The 24,304-nt window shown below is 37.1% G+C and overlaps 1 protein-coding gene across 4 annotated transcripts in view; it reads right to left on the reverse strand.

Moving 5' to 3' along the window:
- Positions 1–24,304, reverse strand: part of FGF14 (fibroblast growth factor 14) — a 424,503-nt gene that overhangs the window by 80,251 nt on the left and 319,948 nt on the right. For all 4 annotated transcript variants that reach the window (XM_050903181.1, XM_050903161.1, XM_050903171.1 and 1 more), the window contains one exon: positions 15,903–16,006. In XM_050903181.1, the coding sequence (XP_050759138.1) occupies positions 15,903–16,006 (104 nt within the window). The remainder of the gene's footprint in view (positions 1–15,902; positions 16,007–24,304) is intronic.

Raw genomic sequence — 24,304 nt, forward strand, 5'->3', positions numbered from 1 at the left:
GTATTTGTTGGCACTGCTTAGGCTCTGGTTTCACAAAGCTTTTTTCATGGAAGCAGCAGAGTCCCCCCCTCATTGAGGCTACCCAAAAGTAGGAAACTGCTGATGTGTTTGAGAAATCCTTGGCATATTCTTTTATTAGCATAATATAAGATTATAATTTTAACAACCTGTCCGAGAAAAAACTGCCTTCCTGTCAGTGTTTCAACACTGATGTTTAGAATGCATATGGCTGTCATGGTTTAACCGCAGCCGGCAACTAAGCACCACGCAGCCGCTCACTCACTTGCCCCCCACCCCTGGGATGGGGGAGAGAATCAGGAAAAAAAACCTCGTGAGTTGAGATAAAGACAGTTTAATAGGACAGAAAGGAAGGAAAAACAATGATAATGATAATAATAATAATATGACAATAGTAATACTAAAAGATCTAAACTATACAAAGCAAGTGGTGCACAATGCAATTGCTCACCACTTGCTGACTGATGCCCAGTTAGTTCCCGATCCGTTATCCACCCCTCCCAGCCAGCTCCCCCAGTTTATATACTGGGCATGATGTCATATGGTATGAAATATCCCTTTGGCCAGTTCGGGTCAGCTGTCCTGGCGGTGTCCCCTCCCAAATTCTTGTGCCCCTCCAGCCTTCTTGCTGGCTGGGCATGAGAAGCTGAAAAATCCTTGACTTAGTATAAACACTACTTAGCAACAACTAAAACCATCAGTGTGTTATCAACATTATTTTCCTACTAAATCCAAAACACAGCACTATACCAGCTACTAGGAAGAAAATTAACTCTGCCCTAGCCGAAACCAGGACAATGGCAAAGAAAAATACGTTAATGAAAATATTTGCTTATTTTCCTGTTTATCTGTTTCACCTATTTATACTATGGACTAAACAAATGAGTCTTTTTTTATTTATATATTTGATGGGTTTTTTACAGTTGGAAGTAGATATTGACTTCAGAATAAAGGAACAATATGTCACCTTAATAAGGGCTTATCCAGCAGAGCTTGCTTTCCAGGTCACTCCAATCACAGAGCGATATCAATTTGACATTAACAGAAAGATACTACTAACAATCTTAAGCATGAGCTAGAGAACCCCCTGCTGTCTACCAGTGAGGGGAACTGAGTTGGAAACCTTTAGAAAAAGCAGCAGGCCATGAAATGCCAAATAAAATTCCTTCTTCCATCCAGAGATAAAGGAAAAGAGTACAGCACTACTTTAACAAATAGGACTTGACAAAAAAGAGAGAAAATAGATGCGGGCATTTGTTGCTTTGCCGAATGGAACAAGGTGAAGAAAAAAGGTTGTTTCATCTTTTTGGAGAAAAAAACATCACATATGCACAAACATATTTACTGGACTTTTAAAGCCCTTTTCTTTTATAAAAATACCACCCAGTCTAATTAGAAATTACCAGCAGGTGGTAATAACTACGAAGGCAAAACAATTGTCTAATTTTCTCTGTTTTTTTCTAAAGTTACTGTTACATACCTTTGAATGCAATGCTTCCTGATTTGATTATTAACACTTTCCTTTTATTGATAGAAGCACGAAAGAAATACTCTGAATCTGCAAAATACACAGGTTCAGATCTTGTAAAACTGGATAATAATTTGGATAATTCAAGCTGTGTTAACAGAGAATAGGTTCATTCTCAAAATAGTTTTGTAGTTTGGTTTTTTTTTTACTTTAATGTCTGTGATTAAATTACATCTTTATGTATAATTTACACTACTTTTATTCATGGGGGGGATATATACTAACATCCATTTACACATATAAGCAATAGGAGCATTATTAAATGAGTTTGTATTTGTGTTGTTATTTTCTTGTGATTTTCTAAAATTTTGACTAAAAATTCCCAAGCCTAAATAAGAACACAATTCAAGACCTTGAAAATTTTGTTGAGTAATTATTTCTGGAAACAAAGTAAACTTTTTACCTGGATAATTTCAAAGTATCTCTTTCCAAATATTTTAAATTTTTAGTTAATTTCTTAAATAAAAATATTTTAATTTTCACAAGTTGTAATTTTTAGGTTTTGCCCTGCAAAACCATTAAGCAAGCAACAAGATTTTCTAGTATTTACTACTAATTTTGCAATACTCTGGTTACATTCCATTAATGTAGAAAACAGACAATATTTATTAGGATAAGTAATGTCTTTCATTTTACCTTGTATTAAGTCCATTGAGATGTTTTAAAACCCCACTTCTTTTGCTGACTCAGGTGACGTTTGAGCACAATCAACTTTCCTCTGCTCCCATTAACACTCAGGAATTGGTGCCGTGAACAGCTACAGTATCACAACTGTTATTCATCATTCCTTTATTCAGCAGTATCATAAGTTAACAGTTACACTCATAGACTTCTTTTGTGACTTTTCAGTTAAACAACCCATCAACTTTTTCTTCACATTTCCATGACTAATATTTCATTCCACAAATCTGTCCAAGAAACTTCTACCACTGGAGGCTCACACAAAAATATGCCTACTGAAGTCATGAGGATAACAAGGCTATAGTGTGTTTATTTTTAAGACCAGGACTGCAGAACTCTATGCTATATTTCTGAGTTTGCTGTATCTACAGACAAGTGAAACTGAATGTGCCTCTTCACAGCTAACAAAATCTGTGATCTGCCAGAATAAAAGGACGCTTTGCATGAACTTTGCATCTTGTCTGCATCTGACATGGCCAGTGCCCCTACATTTCCTATCAAGGCAATTCCAACAGTTTCAAGTGAGGCTATTTTTACCTTGAGTAGTTTCAGGCAAAATTTACTAGTGAGACTGTTTTCATATGATTGGCAGAGTTTGAAGTGAACCTACTATGATCTACCTGTCAATCATCTAATCCTAATCCTTTCTTCTGCCTCCTTCTTTCTCAATGCCATACTTATACATCCAAAGCTGTGAGTCGGACACAGTAGTTTAGACACTATCTCACTATTCCTCACATGCCATCTCCATACAATAATCTTTGAAAATCAAAAATCAACTGATCTATCTTCTACTCTAATCATGTCAATTCAAGAAAAGTGGCTTTCACCGTTCTAAGTAGGATAGCACAGGGCAGGATGCTGTCAGCTGTCAAAGATGCAGTGAAATTTCTGTAAGTATTAAGGGGAAATAGCAATTTTATCTCTTATTCTGTTTTCAAAGGCTATTCTTCAGCCACCTTCAATGCTCAAATGAATGCTAAATGGGTGATAGAATAGTCTCAGCTGATGCTTCTGAAGTTGTCACTTCCAATGCCTGAAAGGCCGATTCCTTCATCTGCTTTGCTGCTGGTGCCAATAGATACTCAAAAATGAAGAGACAAGGGCACACTCCTGATCTTCAAATGTCAAAAAGAAAATAGTCAACTCAGGCCCCCTCACAAACAACATAAGTGTTGAAAAAGAATATCAAATGTTGCTTCTTGCTATCTTACGCTAAGCCTTAAAAGAAGTTCTCCAGGAAACAGAGGGGGAAAAAAAGTACAGTGTATGAAGGTAGAAATTAAACACACTTTTTACTAACAACATTTGGATGTTGAATTAAACAGAGGGATTCTCCCTGCTATACTTTGTTCAACAAGAAGCTGAATGAGAATGATGCTTACACTTATCCAAAACCTTCTGGTACCTACTGAAGTATAGCCCAATAGCTCCAGATCCCACTGGAATGAATGGAAAAATTCCTACCAAATCTAAAAATTATTCTATGCCATTATAAAAAGAAAAGTAATTCTTGTGAAAGCATGAAATTACAACTGCGACTGAGTTCTGAGAGAATACATTTTTCAGTTTGTGTCTCCCTGAGAACATGAATAATTTACAGACATAGTGCTTCCAGATCATTCTTGATAAATTATACTTTACTTTTTTGTCTGATCAGTCTATTCTCACATTATCACAGTAACATGCCCCTTGCTCTTCCCTTGGCAAGGAACATCCAAACACATTCTAGGATAAAGAAAAAAATACCAACAAGGATTGTGGAATGTGGTTAATCACAGGCAGGTCCACTTTTTAATTAAAAATTTATAAAAATTAAACCCTTAGTTTTTTTAAATAAAGCCATTCTCAGCCAATAATGTAAAACACTGGTAGGAGAAACAGTAGCAATACTTGGCAGATAGATAAAAAAAATCTTCTACCTATTCTTAACTTCTAAGCTACTTTTAGGAGTAGGTCTTTTCATAATATTATTCTCTTTCCTGATGATTTGGACTGTGCTCAGTTTTGGCCTGTAGCCTGAATGGCAACGTGACAGGGTATAACTGCTTAGGGGACATCAGTCACAACACAGAAGTCAGATGCTGGCCAAGAGGGACATGAAAAAGAGAACATATTATGCTTTTGAAATGTTGGCTATATTTTGTTTTGTGCCTGTGGTATAAAACCTTTTCCCTATCTTTTTAAAATTCACCAGCCGTTAGGCAATTCTGCAATAAGTAAACAATTCCATGGTGAATTAGGCAATCACATCTCTCTTGTGGAAAACTTTAGGTCTTTAGTTGTGTACATCTGTGGAGCCACAAAGTACTGGTATTTCATTTTCATGTTGAAACGCTTTGTTTTCAGCTTTGCAGCCACAATCGCACTAAAGATTAAGTAATATAATGTAAATGTCTGGCTATGCTAAAAAATTTTATCATCCTGTTAATAACCCAAAGCTATCCGCAACGTGACATGCTATTGGAAAAAGAAATCCACAGGTGCACAGAAGGAATTAAGTCTTCAGCTTTTTGTTTCACTTACTCAAAGTACAGGGTTTTCCTGCAGATCCTGCATATGAAGTCCAGGGGTTCATGTTTTGCCTGGTAGTGGCATCGTGTCACTTTTTATTACAAAATGTTTAGTGACAAATGTATCAGGAGAACAGAATGTGGAGAACAGAATGTAGAGAACAGTCACAACCAAATTCAAACACGATGGGGTGAGTTGTCTACTCACCGCTACTCCAATGCTTTTAGTGCAGGATTCAGGTTTGACTGCTGATTTTCTACAGATTTATGATTCCTTTCGAGACACCCTTGGGGAGAGACAGTATGTCCCCAAGGCTGTATTTGTAGTCTGCTAAAAAACAAGAATCCTTGTCAAGTCAACAGGAATCAGTCAAGAGAGCTTCTCATCTGACAGTGAATAGAATATGTTGAATAAACATTGCACAATCAACCTCCTCAGTTTAACCCTTGCAAGAGGGATTTTTGAAAGTGCTCAGTTATGCCAACTCTGCTACCTATGAGATCAGTAATTATAATTAGCATCAGAATTAGGCCAACACTTGGTGCTTCTGAGAATTTTGGAGCCCTCCAATATCCAGACAGTGTTTCACAAATTTGAAACTGGAACTTTTATTTGATTAAAGATGCATGCGGTTACACTAAGCTATGGGCAGAAAAGGCCCCAGCATTGCTAGGTGTTGTTCTGATGCCACGCCACAGCTAGTGCTTGGTCAAGTCACAAGACAGATGAACCTCACACATTCCTCCCGGAGGTCTGTATCTGCCTGTCTCCACCTAAAACTGCCTCTCTGGTGACTGAATAGTGTCCCAAATGAGGGAAAGATGAGAAGGCAGGAAAGAGTCACACTCCACAAAGAAAAATGTCAAAAGTAGGTTGTAAGGTCTATGATACTTGTCTAAATGAGCACATATGATCATGGACTATCCATGGAAATACCCCAGGGATCACTGTTAGGGAAAGTTGCCAGCAGAGAAAGTGGAGGATTGAGGAATTCGACATGAGAAACCAAGAGGGAGATCAAGACTTGATGTTTGCTACAACTACATACAAGAAGTTACTGGATGCTTGCTTTCCTAGCCAGTTTTGTATAGACACCTAAAAATCAGTCCTAACACGTTCATTTACGTTGTAAGTGAACTCTAGTCAGCAAATAGTTAACTACAAATTTAGCTAAAGGCAAAAAAAAGTGGTCTCAAGTTGTCCTGTCAGAGAGGTTTAGTCCCACAGGAATGAGAAGGCTTCAGAGATGATCCCAGTTGTTTATGTGGACGTACTCACCCACAGACTGTCACAGCTCTGCAAAGACGCACGCCATATCTAGTCCCTGGCCACAGAAAATCCAACAGGGGAAAGCTGGTGGAAGCAGCCCCCGTTCCCCTCCCAGCACGCACACATAAGACAGGGGGCCACGAACACCCTAGGGCAGCTCCCAGATTACCAGGCTCTGCCAACAAGCAAGAGGCCAGGGTAAAGGGTCATTAGTCAGGACATGCAGAATCAGCATATCTGTGGGCCTGCCCAGACGGTCAAGTTTCCATGCAGGATCCAGCCCACGGCTAAAGCTGCCTCACCAAAGAGGAAGAAACTGAAACATCCCAATTTTTTTCCACAGGGGCGCTTGGCATATGGGAAGATTACAGGGGATATAAATTTATCACTGAGCATCATTAACTAATCTTAGCTACACATTTGTCTATTCAAGTGAAAAAATGAATATGCTGCAACAAGAAAATAAATGTATATAATAGCACAGTAAAACAAGAGCAAAAAAAAATCAAGAGTAATATGAAACCTGTTTAGTTCCAAAAATGTAGTAGATATTAAGTATAAATCAGTCATTAACATACGTAACACTAATACAGAAGACATCTATAGCTATTGCATTGCAAATAGCGCTCTCATTTTACAACAGTGGTGAAGACTGCTGTGGCTTTTTTCAACATTTGGTATTTATAGAAACATATATTTTATACAAAGACCTATTGTGTAGGGTTGCACACTACAGTAACATGTTAAATATACCGTCCTTCTTTTGCAGCTCAATCTTAAGGACCACACGTTATACAGAATTGTGCTGCAAAGGTACAATGATAAATTAATACTTGCATACTTGAGCCCACATCATCTTATTATAGAATATGTAGGGTGCCTTACCAAGCTCCCTGAAGTTATAGGATGCTTGCATAGTTTTCTTTAATTACATAGGTAAACACAACATTTTCCTCTTTTGTGTTAATATTATGGGATATAAATTGAATATTCTGATCCAGTTAGTTAAAAGGTTTAGAGAAATTATTAAAAACTAACAAAATATGCATTTGACTATTTCATTTCTGCAAGATAATACTGAAGTTTTCTTGCATAATGAAAGCATTTTTTTGCCTGACTAAAGCCATTCTTCAGCCCACCAGAATTTTTTTTGAAAATACACTTTATATTTAAAAGCTCATGGTCCATTTCTGTTCATCTATCTTGGTATCTAGCCATATATCTTTTGGAAATAGCCCTGAATAACAGAAGGTGCATTAACTATGCAGCTACAGCAGTGATAGACAGCACCACATGTTTCTAATTGTTGTTGTTCTACTCCACACAGAACTAATTTTTGTTTCTTACCTAGAAATCTTGAAGATGCAGTAAGAAGTCTTCTTTAAATCTTAAGAACCAAATTTACTATGAAAGGGATTTAAACTTACCATAAAATCCATCTACAATTGTCTTCAATATTTTGACTATTCATTAACCAATAATGGAAAGAAGTAGTAGGGTCTTGTTTTGGAAACATGGTTTTGATAATTGTCTAAAATTTGAGAGATTTTAAATCTTTGGTAGCTACTTTTCATACTTTGATGCAATGAATGAGTAAGATTAAATAGTAATGAATAGAAAATTAGAAATTTCAAACACGATCCTTTTGCTTGTGCAGTGACAGTTACCAGGGAAGTAAAAGAACAGAAGACAGGAGGAGTATTGGAAGACTATACAATACATAGTGAGACAGCATTCGACATTTAGGATTACAGACAACACCAAATGCCTACGAACAACAAAGTTAAGAATAAAGAAACATTCAGAAAAGTGTAGTTGTATTAATGCAACAAAACAAACATTGGCCAAAAATACAGGGAGGTTACCACGAGAGGCAGAATTGCCAGAAGCAGAAATTTGACAGACTAGATGAAGCTCCTGGCCCATCAAGCCTGTGCTCAGCCTTTGGCTGTGACCATTGCACAATAGTTCAGAGGCAAACCTCCTTCAGCGCATCTACACTAAGCGATACCATATATTGAGGAAAGCATTCCTCTTGATCCCTGTGGCAATCATCTTACTTTCTGAAGCATGAGATTAGATTACCTCATTTTAGCATACCTACCTACAGTTACTATTCCTTGTCATACAATTATTAGTTGAAAAATATCCAACTGCAGCTGCTGACTCTGTGTTCTTCCATGCTTTGACAAGAAGTTTGGGAGAGCAGCTTTTTAACCTTGATGCATTTATGTACATTTCTGTAATCTTAGGGAAAGAGAACACATATATCAAGAGATTTTTTTGCATGTGCTTATGATGAGACATAAACATGGGAAAGGAAAATAAATATTTTAAGCAAATATGAAAGTGCTTCTTATAGATAAAAAAAATTTCAACTAAGTCCTGTCAAGGATACTGTGGACATTAATGAACCAAACAGGACACACATATTTGGTTTAAGCAGCAAGAAACATCACTACAAGTTTTGAGTCAAATTCTGTTATTACTCCCAGTATAGCGTTTAAATGGCAGGAAGATGAAACAGCTGCCACCGATGAAGTAGCCACACTAAAATACTGTATCTTTATAGTACTAATTATCTTTTTGTATATTCAAAGTAGCATATTTCTTTAACTAGTATTTTTTATGAACTGTAGTTCAAATAGTAGCCATTTCTGCATGTGAAAGACTCAGAGAGGTAGTAACAAATGCAAGCATCAGACTCGAACAACGGTGATATCACCATAAACATTTCTACAATGACGATATCATCATAGGTTTTCCTACAATTCTGTTCTGCTCAACTGTGCTATTTCTCCACTTTCTTAAACCCCTGCTTATCACAGTCTCCTCATGTCAGCCTCATTCCATTCACCTTTCCTTCTCACTTCTCTCCTGCCCTATCAAACTCTCATGTGTCTGTGCATGCCTCCTTTTTCCCTTATCTTGTGTGTGAAAACACTGGCTTCAGAACATTCAATCAAAAAATATACTTAAAACCTAACCCACTGAAAAAGTCATGGACTTACTATGTATTTTATATCCCTTTTCTACTATACTCTGTAGCAGGGACATCTGGCACTACTCTGTACAATACAGCAGGGCTATGTTATCAGTTGTTCCTTAAGTGCCACCATAGAATAAATAAATACATTAGCAATTTTCTGTATTTATTTTTGGCAGGCAACTTGAGAGACAAATTACCTGCCTCCAAACACAGATATACATAAGCATAAACTATGCAGATGTTTTCCTCCTTCCTGTCAGTGTATTTCAACTACTTCTGGAACATGTTGAACTTGTTTACCTTTTGAGCAATGCAGCCCAACTTACAGAGGAACACAGCCCTGAAACGCACTATTTACTCCCATCTCAAACAAACTTTTGTTATATGAAGCAAATAAAGATCACCTTTCAACCAATACCAAATTGAATAAAAGATAGCAGGCTATGCAAAGAAGGTATTCATACATAAGAAAGCACTTCAGAGGTAAGCCCTTAAAGTTAGCTGATGGAGCTTGCATAAGGTCTATGTGTTTACACTCTTAAAAATACCAGTGTTAACCTAACTAGTTTTAAAAAGTGTTTCTCAGAAGCTGTGATTTTCAAATAATTAGTCACCCATTTTCCTCTCTCCAAAGTGTGCCAGAGTAGTTCCAAGACACAGATAATGACAAGCGAACTAAGGTCCTATCCCAGTCTTAGTAAAGTCTATGCTGGGAGATAAGAGTGTAGGAGCAGGTTGAGACCCTAAAGCATCTCTGACATAAGAAAGAAAATCATGTTTCCTATTGATCACTATATTATTAAAGGAGCCACTCCACTCTGATGTCCTTACATTCACAAAACCATAGATACCTCAAGAGCAACAAGATTTACCCTATTCTATTACTCAGTATACTTCTGACTACTAGAACAAAACCCTACCTCTTTAAAATCATATAACAAGCTCATATTTGTCCATGTCTCTCTAAACAGATATATTCCTAACTATTTCTACAGTACCTTGCAAGATGGGGATCAATCTCTGCCAAAACCTAGGTCAACCACTGTTACACTGTGACAACACAAAATCAACAGAAAAATGCTGCCTCGATGTCACATTAACCTCTATTTGATTATTCTTGTAAAAAAAATTAATTTTAAAACATCGCATTTCCTCTTTTGTTTTGCTTAGTTTAAACTTCCTTCTGTTCTGTTTATTATCAGGTTTTATGCACGTTTGAACCTTCAAAGTACTGCACACGCTAAGTGTTGTTATTCCAAAGCACAAAGAGAAGCTCTATGAAAAGCTACCAGAAACTTATTTTTCATTTGACTTTGATTTAGATACTGGAAATAAGGATTACTTCAGTTCTCACTCTTTTGCAGGCTGTACTCTCTGTGCTCCTATCTTCTTCCTTGAGGCTGAATTTTGTTCTCCTCAGACAGGTCAATTATGTGGGCTTAAAGAAGTGGTGGAAATACCAGCACTGGGAAGCTGCTGAAATGTCAGAAGAAACCCTCAAAGGCTTTTCTTTCAGGTGAGAGTTGCCAGAGCGATATGACAAATACACTTCCCAGTAACAGATATTGATGTTTTCTCTCATTCATGAAGGCTGTGACACAGACTGAGATCTTACTGCTGCAAAGACACTACCCAACCAACGCCCTTCCAACACCCTCGACACTGTGTACCGTGGCGGATCAAACACCAACCCCCATCTTACAAGGTTATTTGGTAAAGCGAGTAGTGTGCCATCCCTAATTCTGAAATACTTTATAAAAAGTTGGTAAGACCTCCTGGAAACGCAGCCATGTCTCTCCATTACTGTCTACACCCTCCAGTGAGGTTCCCACTGCCCCATACTCAGAAAAGGAGCTCTGGAGCCGCACTGCACAACTCCAGCCAGGCACCACGCTGGAAGAGGTGACCAGGCAGTTCAGACCTGGCCCTGCAGGCTCAGTCATCTTTTAAAGCATCTCCATAGTTCATCAGCCTTACTAAGAAACCATGCAGTGGATTGCTATGACTTTAATATCTGCTGCTGACAATATCACAGGTGTACTCTTCCCTTTCTGGTTTCGTCCACATCTCAGGTCTCAGTGAAAACTGGCACAAGAAATGGTTAAAAAGGAAACACGAAGAAGAAACCACAAGCAGGTAAAGGTGTTTTAGAGTTAGGAATTTTTTCCTTTCTACATTTTAGTTTTTCCCTTTTCTCTTACTCTGGTAGCCACCAAATGTTGGTAACACCCTGCTAAACTGCTTCTAGGATGACAAAAAAACCCAGTAGCCCTTCCAAACTCTCCCAGATACATCAAGTAATTTTTGAGAGAAATTCGTTGATATAATCCAAGAAGACTCTCATATCCTCACCTTAGGAAAAGAGCAATCATAAAATGGACTAACATATTACAAGTTTTACCTCTGAGTTCATCTTGTTATGATAGCGGAAAATCCTAGAAGCAAAACAAGAAGCTGCAGCCCCCCTGAAAGTTGAACTGATGAACCTTTTGCAAAGTGAGTTGACCAAAATTAGCATCAAAACCAACAAAAGCTTCTGCCATGTACTGCACTGCCATCTTCCTGCTGCAGGCAATACCTGTTCCCCATGGAGAATCCCTGCGGCTGTGCTCATTTTTTCAGTGCATCAAGCCAGTTCCACTCCTTTTGATTTTGACAGGATCAGCCTTGGAAATAAAACCTTATCTTGCCCACCCTTTCCAAAGGCGAGATAAGAGTAAGGCATATTTTTGGACTTTGACGTATAAATTCCGTAACAATCACGTCAAAAATCTTGCTAGTAACTGAGATGGTTCTTTGTGGAAAAATCCAGCTTCTCCAACTAGTTTTCACAGTGATGAAGTCAGTCATAAATACTGAATTATTCACAGTTCATTAATCCATCTAAAATAAATTTCAACTCATTTTGAGAATTCTCATTGCTCACTAACATACACCTAGAACTGGGAAGCTGTCACTAAATAAGTATGTCCTAATTATGAGTGGATATATATGGATATACATATATAAGTATAGGTATACACACACATACAGAAATAAAGTTGGATGCAATAAACCAAAACTTCAAAAAAGGTGAGCTTAATGGATAGTCTTTAAGTGGGCTAACCCTTAAAAGTGCAAGGAAAAAAACTGAACATGAAAAGGCTCTTGTTCTCATATTTTATATGATAGAAAAGAATGAATCATGGTATTACAATAATTACTTTAAATGCATTGAAAAATAAGGTTATAATTTTGGAAGAGTATTTTCTCTCAGGAATTCTGCAAAGCCATATCAAACTCCAAAGATTTTGCTTCTCCTTTATTTGACAAGGCTTTGATGGTGTGTGTTAGGGACCCTGACTCAATCAATCCCCAAAGGACAGAATACAAATCTCAACTGCTGCAGCAGGCAAAATAGGTATGAAAAGCTCTTGAGACTGACTTTCCTGCACAATTTGCTGTCCTTCTGTTTCTGTTCTAAGAAAGAAATACTGCCATAACACTCTTCTGTGGTATTTCTGCACTTTTCTTCTAGTTCTAATTCTGTGAATTAGTTGAAAAAATCTTAAATCTTAAATTCTTCACTATGAGGGTGGTGAGGCACTGGAACAGGTTGCCCAGAGAGGTTGTAGATGCCCCCTCCCTGGAAGTGTTCAAGGCCAGGTTGGATGGGCTTTGAGCAACCTGGTCTAGTGGAAGGTGTCCCTGCCCATGGCAGGGGGCTTGAAACTAGATGACCTTTAAGGTCCCTTCCAACCCAAACCATTCTATGATTCTATGAGATACGGCAGAATAAAATAAGAAAAAAACCAAGAGACTCCGGAACTGACACAAACAACCATTTAAAAAAAGATTTTTTTTTTTAAAAAAACAAAGCAAGAAAACAATGCAAATCTGCATTTGATAATCTATATGTAAAACTGGTCTGTCACTGTACCTTCATTTTCCCCTTACTGAATACTTCATATCAGAGAAAGCAGGATCACACATAATACCTTTCCTGTCAGTACTGTTGCTTAGTCAACATCATGTGAAGCTTATGATAAAAATAATTAAGTTGGGGCCTTCAATCTCTGAAGAGAGGCATCAACATATAGGACATTCTCACAAGCTATGGGTTTCATATACTGTGAATGGAAAAAGGGACGCTGAGGTATTCTGCAGAGAAGGACCACACAGGACTTCGGTCTCAACTTAGACTGTAAGTGCTACTTAGTCCATAGTGCATGCTTCCATTTTTAAAAAATGTTTATAAGAAATTGGCAATATATCTAAATATATGTAAATTTTAACTAGCTTTCCCATTATGTGGCACTTTTCTTCAGTTATGACAGTTGGCATATGAAACTTAGAAAACTTTTTTCTCCCGTCCTCCCTTGAATATCCAAGGGAAAAACATATACGACATGTAATACACAACTTCTGCATTTAGGTGCAACAGATACACTACCATGACAAAGAGTCAAAAAAATCCACCAACAAGACAGTAACAGAAAGTGATTTGTTAAAAATATTTTTCTACAAACAACAGTATTTAAAATATTCTGCATGCAGTATTTCTTCATCTTGGTGTTCAGGGAGAAAACAAACTTCTCTCTGGTGCTTTGTCTTCTTCATTTCAAATGCATTAGTCTCTAAGCTGAAAGCAGGCAATTGCTAAGACAAAAATGTATTGTCAATGTTTTCAATACATTAATATGAAACAATCAAACCTGTATTACAGCACTGATGTTTTGAAATCACTACCTTTAAACTTGCATTACATTACCAAATATTACTGCTTTTCAACTTGACAAAAGTGTAAGTTGAAAATCATTTTGTAGACATACCAAAACTAAAGGCTTCCACTGAGTTTTCTAGTGTGTCACATCTCTTTGTCACTTAATGGGCCACTTATCTTTCATTCTCCGCAAGAGAAAGAGTAAGCAGTACATTCCAAAAACACTCATTTCCTTACCTCACACAAGGTAAAGTGACAGCTTGAGACACTCTCCCAAGAAATTTTTAAGAGAAATACACTCAAAACATAGCAACATTCACAGAACAAAATTCAGAAGTACTTAAGAAGTTGCAGTAACTACAGGAATACATGAAGTCAAGTCCAAAAACTTTGCCATTAGTGACAATGAAGAATATGCAATCCTGCGAAACTTTAAACATGTGGATTGCATTTTCCTTATACATAATCTTTTATTTACACCCATGAGACTGATCACAACCTAAGTAATCTGTGTTGCTCAAAAAGAAGACATAGGAACAAAGCAATTCAGATTCCCACTGGTGTGACAGAAATATCTTGTTAGACCTGAGGATGTTCTAAGTGTTGGGTTCACATCTATTCAAAGTTCGGATGCAGTCATTTCTTCTTATCTTGCCTTGTACTTTCCACTCCTTTCCCTTTCCCAGATGACACCATTCATTTAACTTGGACTATTTCTAGAATAATACATAAACACAGTGGCTGCCAGAATTTGTTCATGTAGGGTCCCTCCCTGTGCAGAATTATACGTCAGGGAACTGGTACATTTTCTGAAATTTATACTTTTTTCTGAAGGACTGAGAACTCACTTCAGAAACAGTGCTGGGCAAGAATATACTCTTAACTGTACCAATACATTAAAAAAATACTGTTCATGCCATCATACTGAAACGAACTCCCCACACGAAGTGATGGAACTGGAAAGTCAGCAATGCATTTTCTTTGATAGCTCTAGGTTTTTTCTTCTAGTTTTATTCCTTCTGACAGCAAATATTACATGTTTTCCTGTGATAGAATTTTTTTATTTTGAACAGAAGAAAATAAATGTTTTAGACTATACTGCTGGAGTTTCCAGCGGACATTTTATGAGGAGAAATTTTCTCTTTGTGTTGACATTGACATTCAAGATTAGTTCCATTTTTTCTTCCTAATTAGCTTTTCTAAGACAATTGTATATTTGAAACAAACAGACTACTTTCCCTCAGGGCATTAGAAACTTAATCTGTCCAATTTCCTTTCAATGGACATTGAAAAAAAAGCAGTGTATTGTAACTCAGTGGGGAATTAAGAACTATGCGATGTCAAAAATGGAAAAAGCACTATGTAAATAAATTCAACATAGATGGCAATAAAAATATAGTAATGAAAAATCCTTTAAGCCACCTTGTTAATACCTGACAGAACTGCCTGTTCATATTAAACTCTGTTTGCCTTTCAAAGGAGGTTAAGACACTAAATTTACACAAAACTGAGGATTTTTATATTCACAGCACACTGAGTGATTAGCATTAAATCATTTGGAATATCTTAAACAATCTGAGGACTTTCCGATCACTTTATCCAGCAGTCTTCTTTGTGACTCAAAAGATTTTTTTCTTAAACTTTGATCATTCTACAAAGATCTAGTCCCTCGCAGAACTCTTTATTTTCCCGATATTGGAAATAAAAAAAATCAATAATGCTAAGCATACAATTACAAGATTATGGTGATAAACTGTAAGGCTGTTAATGACTTTTTAGACAGAAGTTACACTTGTAAGTCTTATCAATAAAAGTAACTGTTGCAGCAGCTTTTGGATTCTGATCAACAAGTCACTAAGAAAATAATTGCAGGTTTTTATTTAAAAATTCTGGGGAATTTAACTGAAAATAATCTTTGTGGTGTATTGCACTCTACCAGTATAGCCTACCAGAAAAAGAGTTCTACTGGATGTTTTTTTAGGACTGCTAACATGCAGATTTTCATACACAGTACACAGTAATTTCTACTGTATCCCATTTATAGGTATGCTGTATACATATATGGGTACACAGGTGTGTGTACTATATGTATATACATATACAGACATTATAGAACTTCTTAAAAGTGAATATGCATCTCATTCCTGTGTAGATTTCAACTTCAGCTGTGCCTTTTAAGCAGAGTTCAGAAAGGTACTTACTGATGTGTAGAGGAAACCTTCTCCATTTAGGGCTATATACAACCCAGTCTTTACACCCTGGATAGCAACAACCCGAAGTCCCACTGGTATAAGGTTGAATAAAGCTGTGAAAAAAAACATGATCAGATATGAATATACTATGGTTATGACAATATTCTAATAAACATAATTAGTAAAAAAATAAAACTACTCCCTGTACAATTTTTTTCTGATTTTAAAATTAAACTAATTCAGAAAATCTTGCTTCTAGTAAAGTTAATCCTTAAAATTAAAGCCTAAGTATCTATCTAGCAATAAGTCCTGCAATAGTTCAGTATTTGGCACAAGTGCTAACTAGCAAATACAAAGCACAGCAGACTGGACTGTAATCATTTATGCAGCAGTGCAGACACGAGTATCTCAGGCAATCTGAAAAGAGTCAAAGAGCCCAACAGTTCCTTCATCAATGTAGACTGAACATAAGGGTAATACTTGTGAGATACCCTGCAGAAAACGTATCTCTCTGATTCTGGCAAGTACCTTTTTATTTTCTTAGGCATTTTTATGGTTTTGGATTAAGATGTGTTCTCATTAAAGATTGCTTTCAAGGGGTCTGTGATTTCAAATAAAAAAAATTTTTTTGCTTTTGTGAATGATATATTTGATACAAGCAGCAGTACACAGGCCTCAGGTAATGGCAGAGGATTATCCTAGTTCAGAAAAGCACTGAAATATGTGATTGACTCTAAATGTGCATAAATGCTATTGAGCTGAATATAGAACATGTTCAAAGACTGGAATTCTGGGGAAAATAAATAATTAAAAAAACAGCTAATAGCAGATACCCTAGCAATGGTATATACCTCTGTAATAACAAAAACAGTCACAGCTTTGATTAGTGTCTGAAAAAGACCAGTGTGAAGAGCAGGAGTTTACCAGCCTCACCACAGAACAACAAAAGAAAAAGTGACATAAGTAGGAGACACAGACCAATTCTTCTAAAAATTATGCCAGCATACACTTATACTAAGTTTACTGACTCATACTAGGAAATCAGATGCAAAGCACACATCAAACAGTCTTGGAAGAAAAGATCTGGATGAGCCAGAGTTCATGCTAAGTGTTTTTCCACTGTGGATGAGTCAAAGATTCACAAGTCCTTGGATGAAAACCAAAAGCGCAACCTGTGTGTTCAGCATATGCAGCAAGGACCGTGGTTCCACCAAGACAGGTCTCAGGAACACAATAACACCTACAGTGAGTTCCTCAAAATTTAGGAAGGACATGCATAGGTGTGACCAGAAAGTGTACCCTATGAGGCTATCTGTAATCAGAATGCCAGGGGTAAAGCCCAAATCAAGAGAAAAAGGGTCATGTAATTGCAGTAGATACATTCTCTCAAGGTGTGGAAACTCCTGGTTGGTCAAAGGACACAAAGCCACAGATTGTTTATGATGAAGATGACCAAATCTTTACAACTGAGAAAAACCATAGGTTGACTACTAGAATTTAAAGATAGAAGTGGATTGAAAAAAAAAACTCTTTCCTTCAACATTGTCACGCAGAAAAAGAATATGTAACGTAAGATCTTTTTAGGAACGCACAAAGCCAGTATAAAGCTAGGAATTGTTGTAGCAGAGCACTTCCTACAGCTGTAGAAAGAAAAATATATTCAAAAGAGTTCTGGAAGAACAGAAAACAGATTTATGGGTTTACAAAGAAGAATAGAAGAGATGACATCAGACAAGAATTAGCACAAATACATAGCATTTTCATTTCTGTAGTTTCCAAAAGTCTCCATCATGCTAGGATCTTACTGGGCTGTTCACTAGAAAAATACAGGATACAGACAAGGTTCCCTCTCTAATCGATACAAGATAAATGTAAACCAGTGAAATATGGCACTCACGGACAAGATATCCTAAGAGTATATAGGCTAAACACTGCATGACTTGAGGGCTCTCAAATGTTCAATATAATTTGGAAGTTAAAAAAACAATCAGCCATTACCCTCAAATGAAACAATGTCAAAACCAGCAAAACCACTATTGTGGGTGGTAGAAGGAGAGTCTGTCACAGCAAAACTAGGTTTCAGATGGCAGTTAAGTTTGGTTTTTTCTAGAAGAAAAGAAAGTCCAGGAGGAAACCTGGATATGAATGCTGTGCTAGAGGGAGGGCAGCAACAATTGAGGGGACACCAGGAAGGAAAAACAAACAATACTTGTATAAAGAAAAGAGGTGACCACAAAAGACAAGTCATCCATGGAAAACTGCTAATGAAAAATAACTCCTAATCATACTGGTTCAGTCAAAACTTCTGGAATGTAGACATAATTTGCTGTATTACCAATAAAAATAAAGCAGCAAAGCTAAAAAAAAAAAACAACCACCATTTAAGGAGCATTAGAGGCCTGTAACATGGCAGTGTTTTATGCAACCTATAAAATTACTAGAGCACCTTATAATGCTGGCGAATTTAGAAAGCACCGAGGAGGGCATATAATGTATCTTTTACTGCCACCAAGTTTTAATCGGAGATTGTCAGAGCTCCTGTAATTAGTCTAAGACCATAAAATTTTAGAGTGTGATCTGAAATGCTGTAATTCTGCACATACAGAATAGTCAGTAACTTCTACAAAATCTTTCAGACTTGGGTGAAACTAGGGAGGCCAGTCTACATTCAGTTCTTGATTGATAAACGCTCAGCAATGTGCTTCATACTGAGGTCAGCAAAACATACACCAGTAAGGCACAGCATGTGGTTTTTACATGCTCTGAAGCTGGCCAAAGGAAATACAATTTCCTCCAGAACCTGCCTGTTCAGTACTCTTCACTGAGCAGGACTTCTGTGAGCAATTACACTTTCAAATCTTCCTAAGATTCACCTATGCTACCCTCCACTCTAATAAGAACTTGCTTTGAGAAAAGCAGAAAGCCTTCCAGAGTTTGCTGGCATTTCAGGTCTGCACAGCCAAAGCTATGCCCTTACCTGAGGGGGGTGTGAAAAAGGACCATGCCCCCAGCTTCCCTCTATCTTTAAGACAATGATCCAAAACCAAAAGTAAGTGGGGAGCGAGGTCCCTGAACACCTTTATGTACCTAAACCCAGCCCAGTGAGTCCACAGATGAGTTGAGAGAGGGAGCACCCTGGAACAGCCCAGGAAATATAATTCTGCCTAGTGCTCAGTGCTCCCATGCTGCACGCTTAAGTATAAAGCCTGGCAAATCCAACTGTAAATAAGACGTGGGAACATCAGGGAAATCAAGTTAACCAATCAGCAAAAATGGTGTGAGTAAAACCCTTTCTTCTTGTCAGCGCTGAGCCTGTACATGCTCCCTTAGCTCTGCTTTGTATTCCGTCCAAACCATGACTGTAAAGCAAATGGTTTCTCTTTCTTTTCCTAAGCCTGCAAGCCTACTTCCACCACACACAAGATCAGAAAACGGGGGTGGGGGGCAATTAACAGGAACAACTGGCATGAAAAAAGTTATTGTTTTAGGTGTCGTGGAGGGGATTTGCAGGAACAAATTTGAATTGGATTCTAATCCTCCAAAAGTTTTAGCCAAAGTTAAAGTCCACTTTTTGATAAGTAGTAACTCCTTCCTTGAGCAAAACACAAAACCACCACATTTCTTTTTCCTTTTTTTATGTAATACCATCACAGTCTATTAACTTGAAATCTGAAATGCCTGAAATCAGATATTTCCATATCCTTGTGAAAGTCTATTTAGGTATGACTGACTTGTAGCTACAAGAAAATTGCCATCACAGATCACTGTTTTTCTCAAGAAGCTTGCTAGAGACCAATTGCTTAAGGCTTATAAACTTGCTGTTTCTTCTGCATGTGCACTGCCCTGGTGTCAGTTAACAAAACTTCCCACAGCACCAAATCTGCAATCAGATCAAGGCAACTATTTCTTTAATTTATTTCCATCTGACAGGCAAAAATGACGACTCCATCAGAACATCTTTTAGATTGGCAATGAGTGCAGGGAGGCTGGTATTCAGAGATCCGTCCATCCATTTCTTACGGAGCAAGCCCATTCTACCTGCCTGATGTTACACAAGACATAATTAAAACGTACTTTTTAGTATGGCTGAACATGGCCATCTTCACACTGACTAAGATCATACTGATGGGAGAAACAGGCTTACCTAACTGCCAAAGGTGATGTAAATAGATGACTAAATGCCTGTGTAATTCTTTGAAGATAAACTGCAGTAAAAAACAGTGCAAAAATCAGACTGCAAATATTTCAGTTCAGTAATCCAAATTTAACTTTCAGTAATCCAAATTTAACAACATTGCAGGTGTTGTTTTTTAATCTTCATGTGCTTTATTTCTGTCTAATTATCTCCTTTAGCTTACAAGGGTGCTGTGAAGATTATTTTATTAATATCTTCAAACCAAAATATGATAGTGGTAGGTACTTTAGAAAGACATTAAAAAGTTAATACTTCCATATTCAATTTGGAACATATAAATAGAGCATTAGGAGCATGCATTAAAAGTTGAAAATAAAGGAATGTTAAATGGCTGCACGATTTCTTGAACAGCAACTCTACCAGGTACCAAGTGCCATGAAGGAAGTAAAGCATGTTGCTGCATAATTAAGCAAGAGATGTGCACAGCACAGCCAAATCAAAGTGGCTTGGGTAATGTTAACTTTAGCATTTATCAGTTTATGAAATAGGGCTACAAATGAGTAATGCTCTTTTAATCTGTTTTAAACATGACTGTAATTTCATAAGGGGCACAAATAGTAAGAGTTGAGTGTTAAAATCAGGTTTATCACCCATCAAGGAAAGTATCATAATTTATGTTTAATTTTTTCAGTGGTTGTTGGCTGAGATGATACACTCCTCAGGTGAATCAAAATAAGCCATAGGGCTAAGAGATTCAGGGTTTCAATCTCAGAAATTAAAGAATCAGAATTGCCTGTTTCCCAAATTAATCAGTCTTCCTACTAAACCTACCCTTCATTCATGAGACAAAACTTTGAAGATAGACCAAAGCCTGAAAATGAGCCGTTTTGGGTGGGGAGGAGGACAGGAGGGGAAATGTAACACTTGTTACCACAAGCACAATATGGAAATCTCTTCTATATAGTTTCTGTGTAGTAGCTTGTTTTTCCTAATTAATAATGATGAGGCCCATGGACAACGCTGAAGCAAGTCCCATTCACACCAAGTAATGCTAAGAACTGCTGTAAAATCCAGGAAAATTAGAACTAGAGAGGGACACCTACACTGAGCAGAACCTCAGTAACCAAGCCTACAGCTTTAACCACAGTCACTCCTGCTTTCACTACAAGCAAGCCACAAAAACAAACCAGAAACTGTAAGGCATTAGAGGAAGGAAAAAGAGAAAAACAGCTAAAACAAGAAAAGCAATGTAATAACGCCTCTTTCCACATATCACTGAGAGTTTGGCAAAAAAATACAGACTGTACACACAAGATGGTTTAACCTAACAGCCTTGGTCTGGTGATGTGACTTAAGGAAACTCAGCACCATTAATCAACAGGTCCATTAATTCATACTCTGTCACAAAACATCACTAACTTGGAAAAGATATAAAAAGAAATTACGACAATGAACTGAAACCCATCAGTCTGTTTAGGTTGGGTTCTAATAGCATGGCCACCACATGAGCAGACGAAAGTACATTCAGGGATGCAATTACAAGCAGTCATCTCTTTCTTCCTTTTTCATGCAAGGGTTTGTGCGCAGCGATAGGTTAAAAATCTTGCCATCCATCTCTGCAGACTCTAGCCTTTACTCAAACTTAAGGCAAGCTGGGACAATGGCTTGCACTATAGCAGCTGACCGAAACCACTGGTAAAACTCATTTTGACTTCAGATAGAAGCAAAAAGTCACATTAAAGAGTCTACCACGAAACTTTAAAGACAAACAAAAAATGGATGTGAACAGAACCACTCAATTTGAACAGACTACCTCTTAATCTTACTTTGCGCTACCTCTCTATAACACTGTGACCCCAATAGTGTTTAACTTATGTTTACTGACATACATATAAAATGAGTACAAAATGACATATGCACTTGAGAGAATTTCAACTTCAAGCACTCCTCTAACTGCTTGACACAGAATAAATTGCAACAGCACAAAAAGTAGCAGCATGACTAATCTTCAAGCAGTTTCCTTGCTGAAGACAAAAAAGAAATCACTTCTCTGTCCCTCGCTACTCACTCACTCTGGCTTCTCCAACACCCAGCTACTCAGATGGTCAGTGCATGAGAAGGACTCTTTCACAGGCTTCAGGGACAGTGAATAGTGCAGAAGATGAGTGGAAGGCTGGCAGAGATGGACACCCTTTGGCAGTCTGCATTTCTTCCATTTTTATGAAATACACTTTGAATGGAAGTTATCCTCACTATCAAGGTAAGCGTACTATCTGTCCTATTGACAGCTAATATATGTCCATCCCTTCGCCCACTGGGCACATTAAATAGGCAGCCTGCAAGCTCCATGGTCAAAAGTAGAATTTTCCCCCTCTGGCAGCTGCCAAAGCTTATTTACCAGTAAGCCTCAGACAGAAATTATCACAATAAGGAGCTCACAAAATAAAAGGTCAAAATACTAGCAATTTTATCCATGAGAAAATTGTTTTAACGTAAAAGAGAAAAGGAAAAACGAAATATGCTGCAATAAAGAAAAGCAATACGAAACAAAAAATTCAACAGGAATGGAAGGAAACAGAGTGGAAAGGGAAAAGAACTGAGGAGAAAGACTGACAGCACAAAAGAAACAGACACATGTTCATATATTCATGAATATACCAAATGGATCAATCTTTTCAGCTCTTAATATAGTGTTGATACATATATACTGGCAACATTTAAGGTGGAGATTGTATGCTTTCCTGGTAAACACGTTAATTTTACATCCTTATGGTCTAAACTGTCTTTACTAAACAATATTGTAAAATTGGACTAGTGAAGAAACAAATAGTGAATATCACCAGTTAAAGACAGAAAAAAAATCCGCTTATGGAAAAAACTCGTTTTAGCCTAAAAATCATGTTGAAGTAAAACACAATATTATCTATCAGTATTTATCCAAAATACGCAATACTGCTATCTGGTATTTGGTTGAGTTTGGACAAGTTCTATATTTCAGAATATTTATAATATAGAATATTCATTCTGTGTTTTGGAACAACAAGAATAAGAGAGATGGGCAGACAGATGGAAATCCAGAAAGGCAGGGAAGAGGAGAGAGAAAGGGAAAATGATGTAGTAAGCAAAAAAAGGGAAGATTTGTAAAGCTAACAACAGCAAAAAGAGGAAAGATTAAGGCACTATGGTCTAGTTTTGCAAAGATTCAAAATCCATGGAGTTCTAAGATTAAAAAAACCAGACATAACATTAAAACATTCCAAAATTATTGCAGTCATACACACCTCCTCATTGAAGCTGAAAATAAGAGAGAGATGGGCAGAGAGAGAAGGAGAGGGAGAGAGAGATACGCGCTCGCACTCTAAGACACATTTCTCGGACTTCATATGGGCAAAGCTTCTATAAAAAGCAATAATGATCTTGTCTGTACAAGGTCTTAGTATCTAGTCCAGTAAAGAAGTGGGCATGGGAGATGGACACACTGAGGGAAGAAATGAAACAAGGAACAGGAGGGGGAAAAAAAACACTTGGAAAACAAGCAGAGAAATACACATCAAAATAGATTAATCAATTATTTTTCTCAATTCTAAAAAAAAAAGAGAACAATAAAAGATGATCATGCTATCTGTTGATGAAATGTGTTAAAAATGACAGCCGTGCATTATCAGATAAAACAGGGACCTAACCAAAGTAACGCAGAAACCTCAAATCCCTTAATTTCTATAGCCTTATTCCAACATTTTTGAGGAAATTACAGGCTTATTTATATATGCATAACAAGAAGATAAATCTTTTGTATTAAAAATGCTTAAAATAGACCTCAAGATCACACAGAAATATGTTACTTAAATATGCCATTATCATTAAAATAAACAAAATACAAATGTTCTCTGCTAAAGAGAAAAATAAAAATCAACTGTTTCTAGAGTAAGAATAGGTTTGCTTAATTATCATTTGCAGCTGAAGTTATCAAACATATATATGCTCATTGAATGAAAATATGTGGCAGTTTCATAGGAAAAGAGTACCAAAGCAGTGACCCACAAGGCCTTTCAACACCACTTTTGTTTGGAATATTTTTGAAAACTGCCACTGTCGCAGTCCCTACACTGGCAGAAATTCTCTTAAAATCATTGGAACTCTTGCTAGTATAGGGACTGTAGTATCTTTAGCCCAAATTCAGCAAGGTACTTCAGCATGTGTTTTAAGCAGGACTTTGATAGTTAGACATACACTTATTTGCTTTGCTGAATCAGGGCCTATATGATCAGATTTTTCA

This window comes from Gymnogyps californianus, chromosome 1 (genome assembly GCF_018139145.2).
Source record: "Gymnogyps californianus isolate 813 chromosome 1, ASM1813914v2, whole genome shotgun sequence".
In the NCBI taxonomy this organism is placed as follows: Eukaryota; Metazoa; Chordata; class Aves; order Accipitriformes; family Cathartidae; genus Gymnogyps; species Gymnogyps californianus.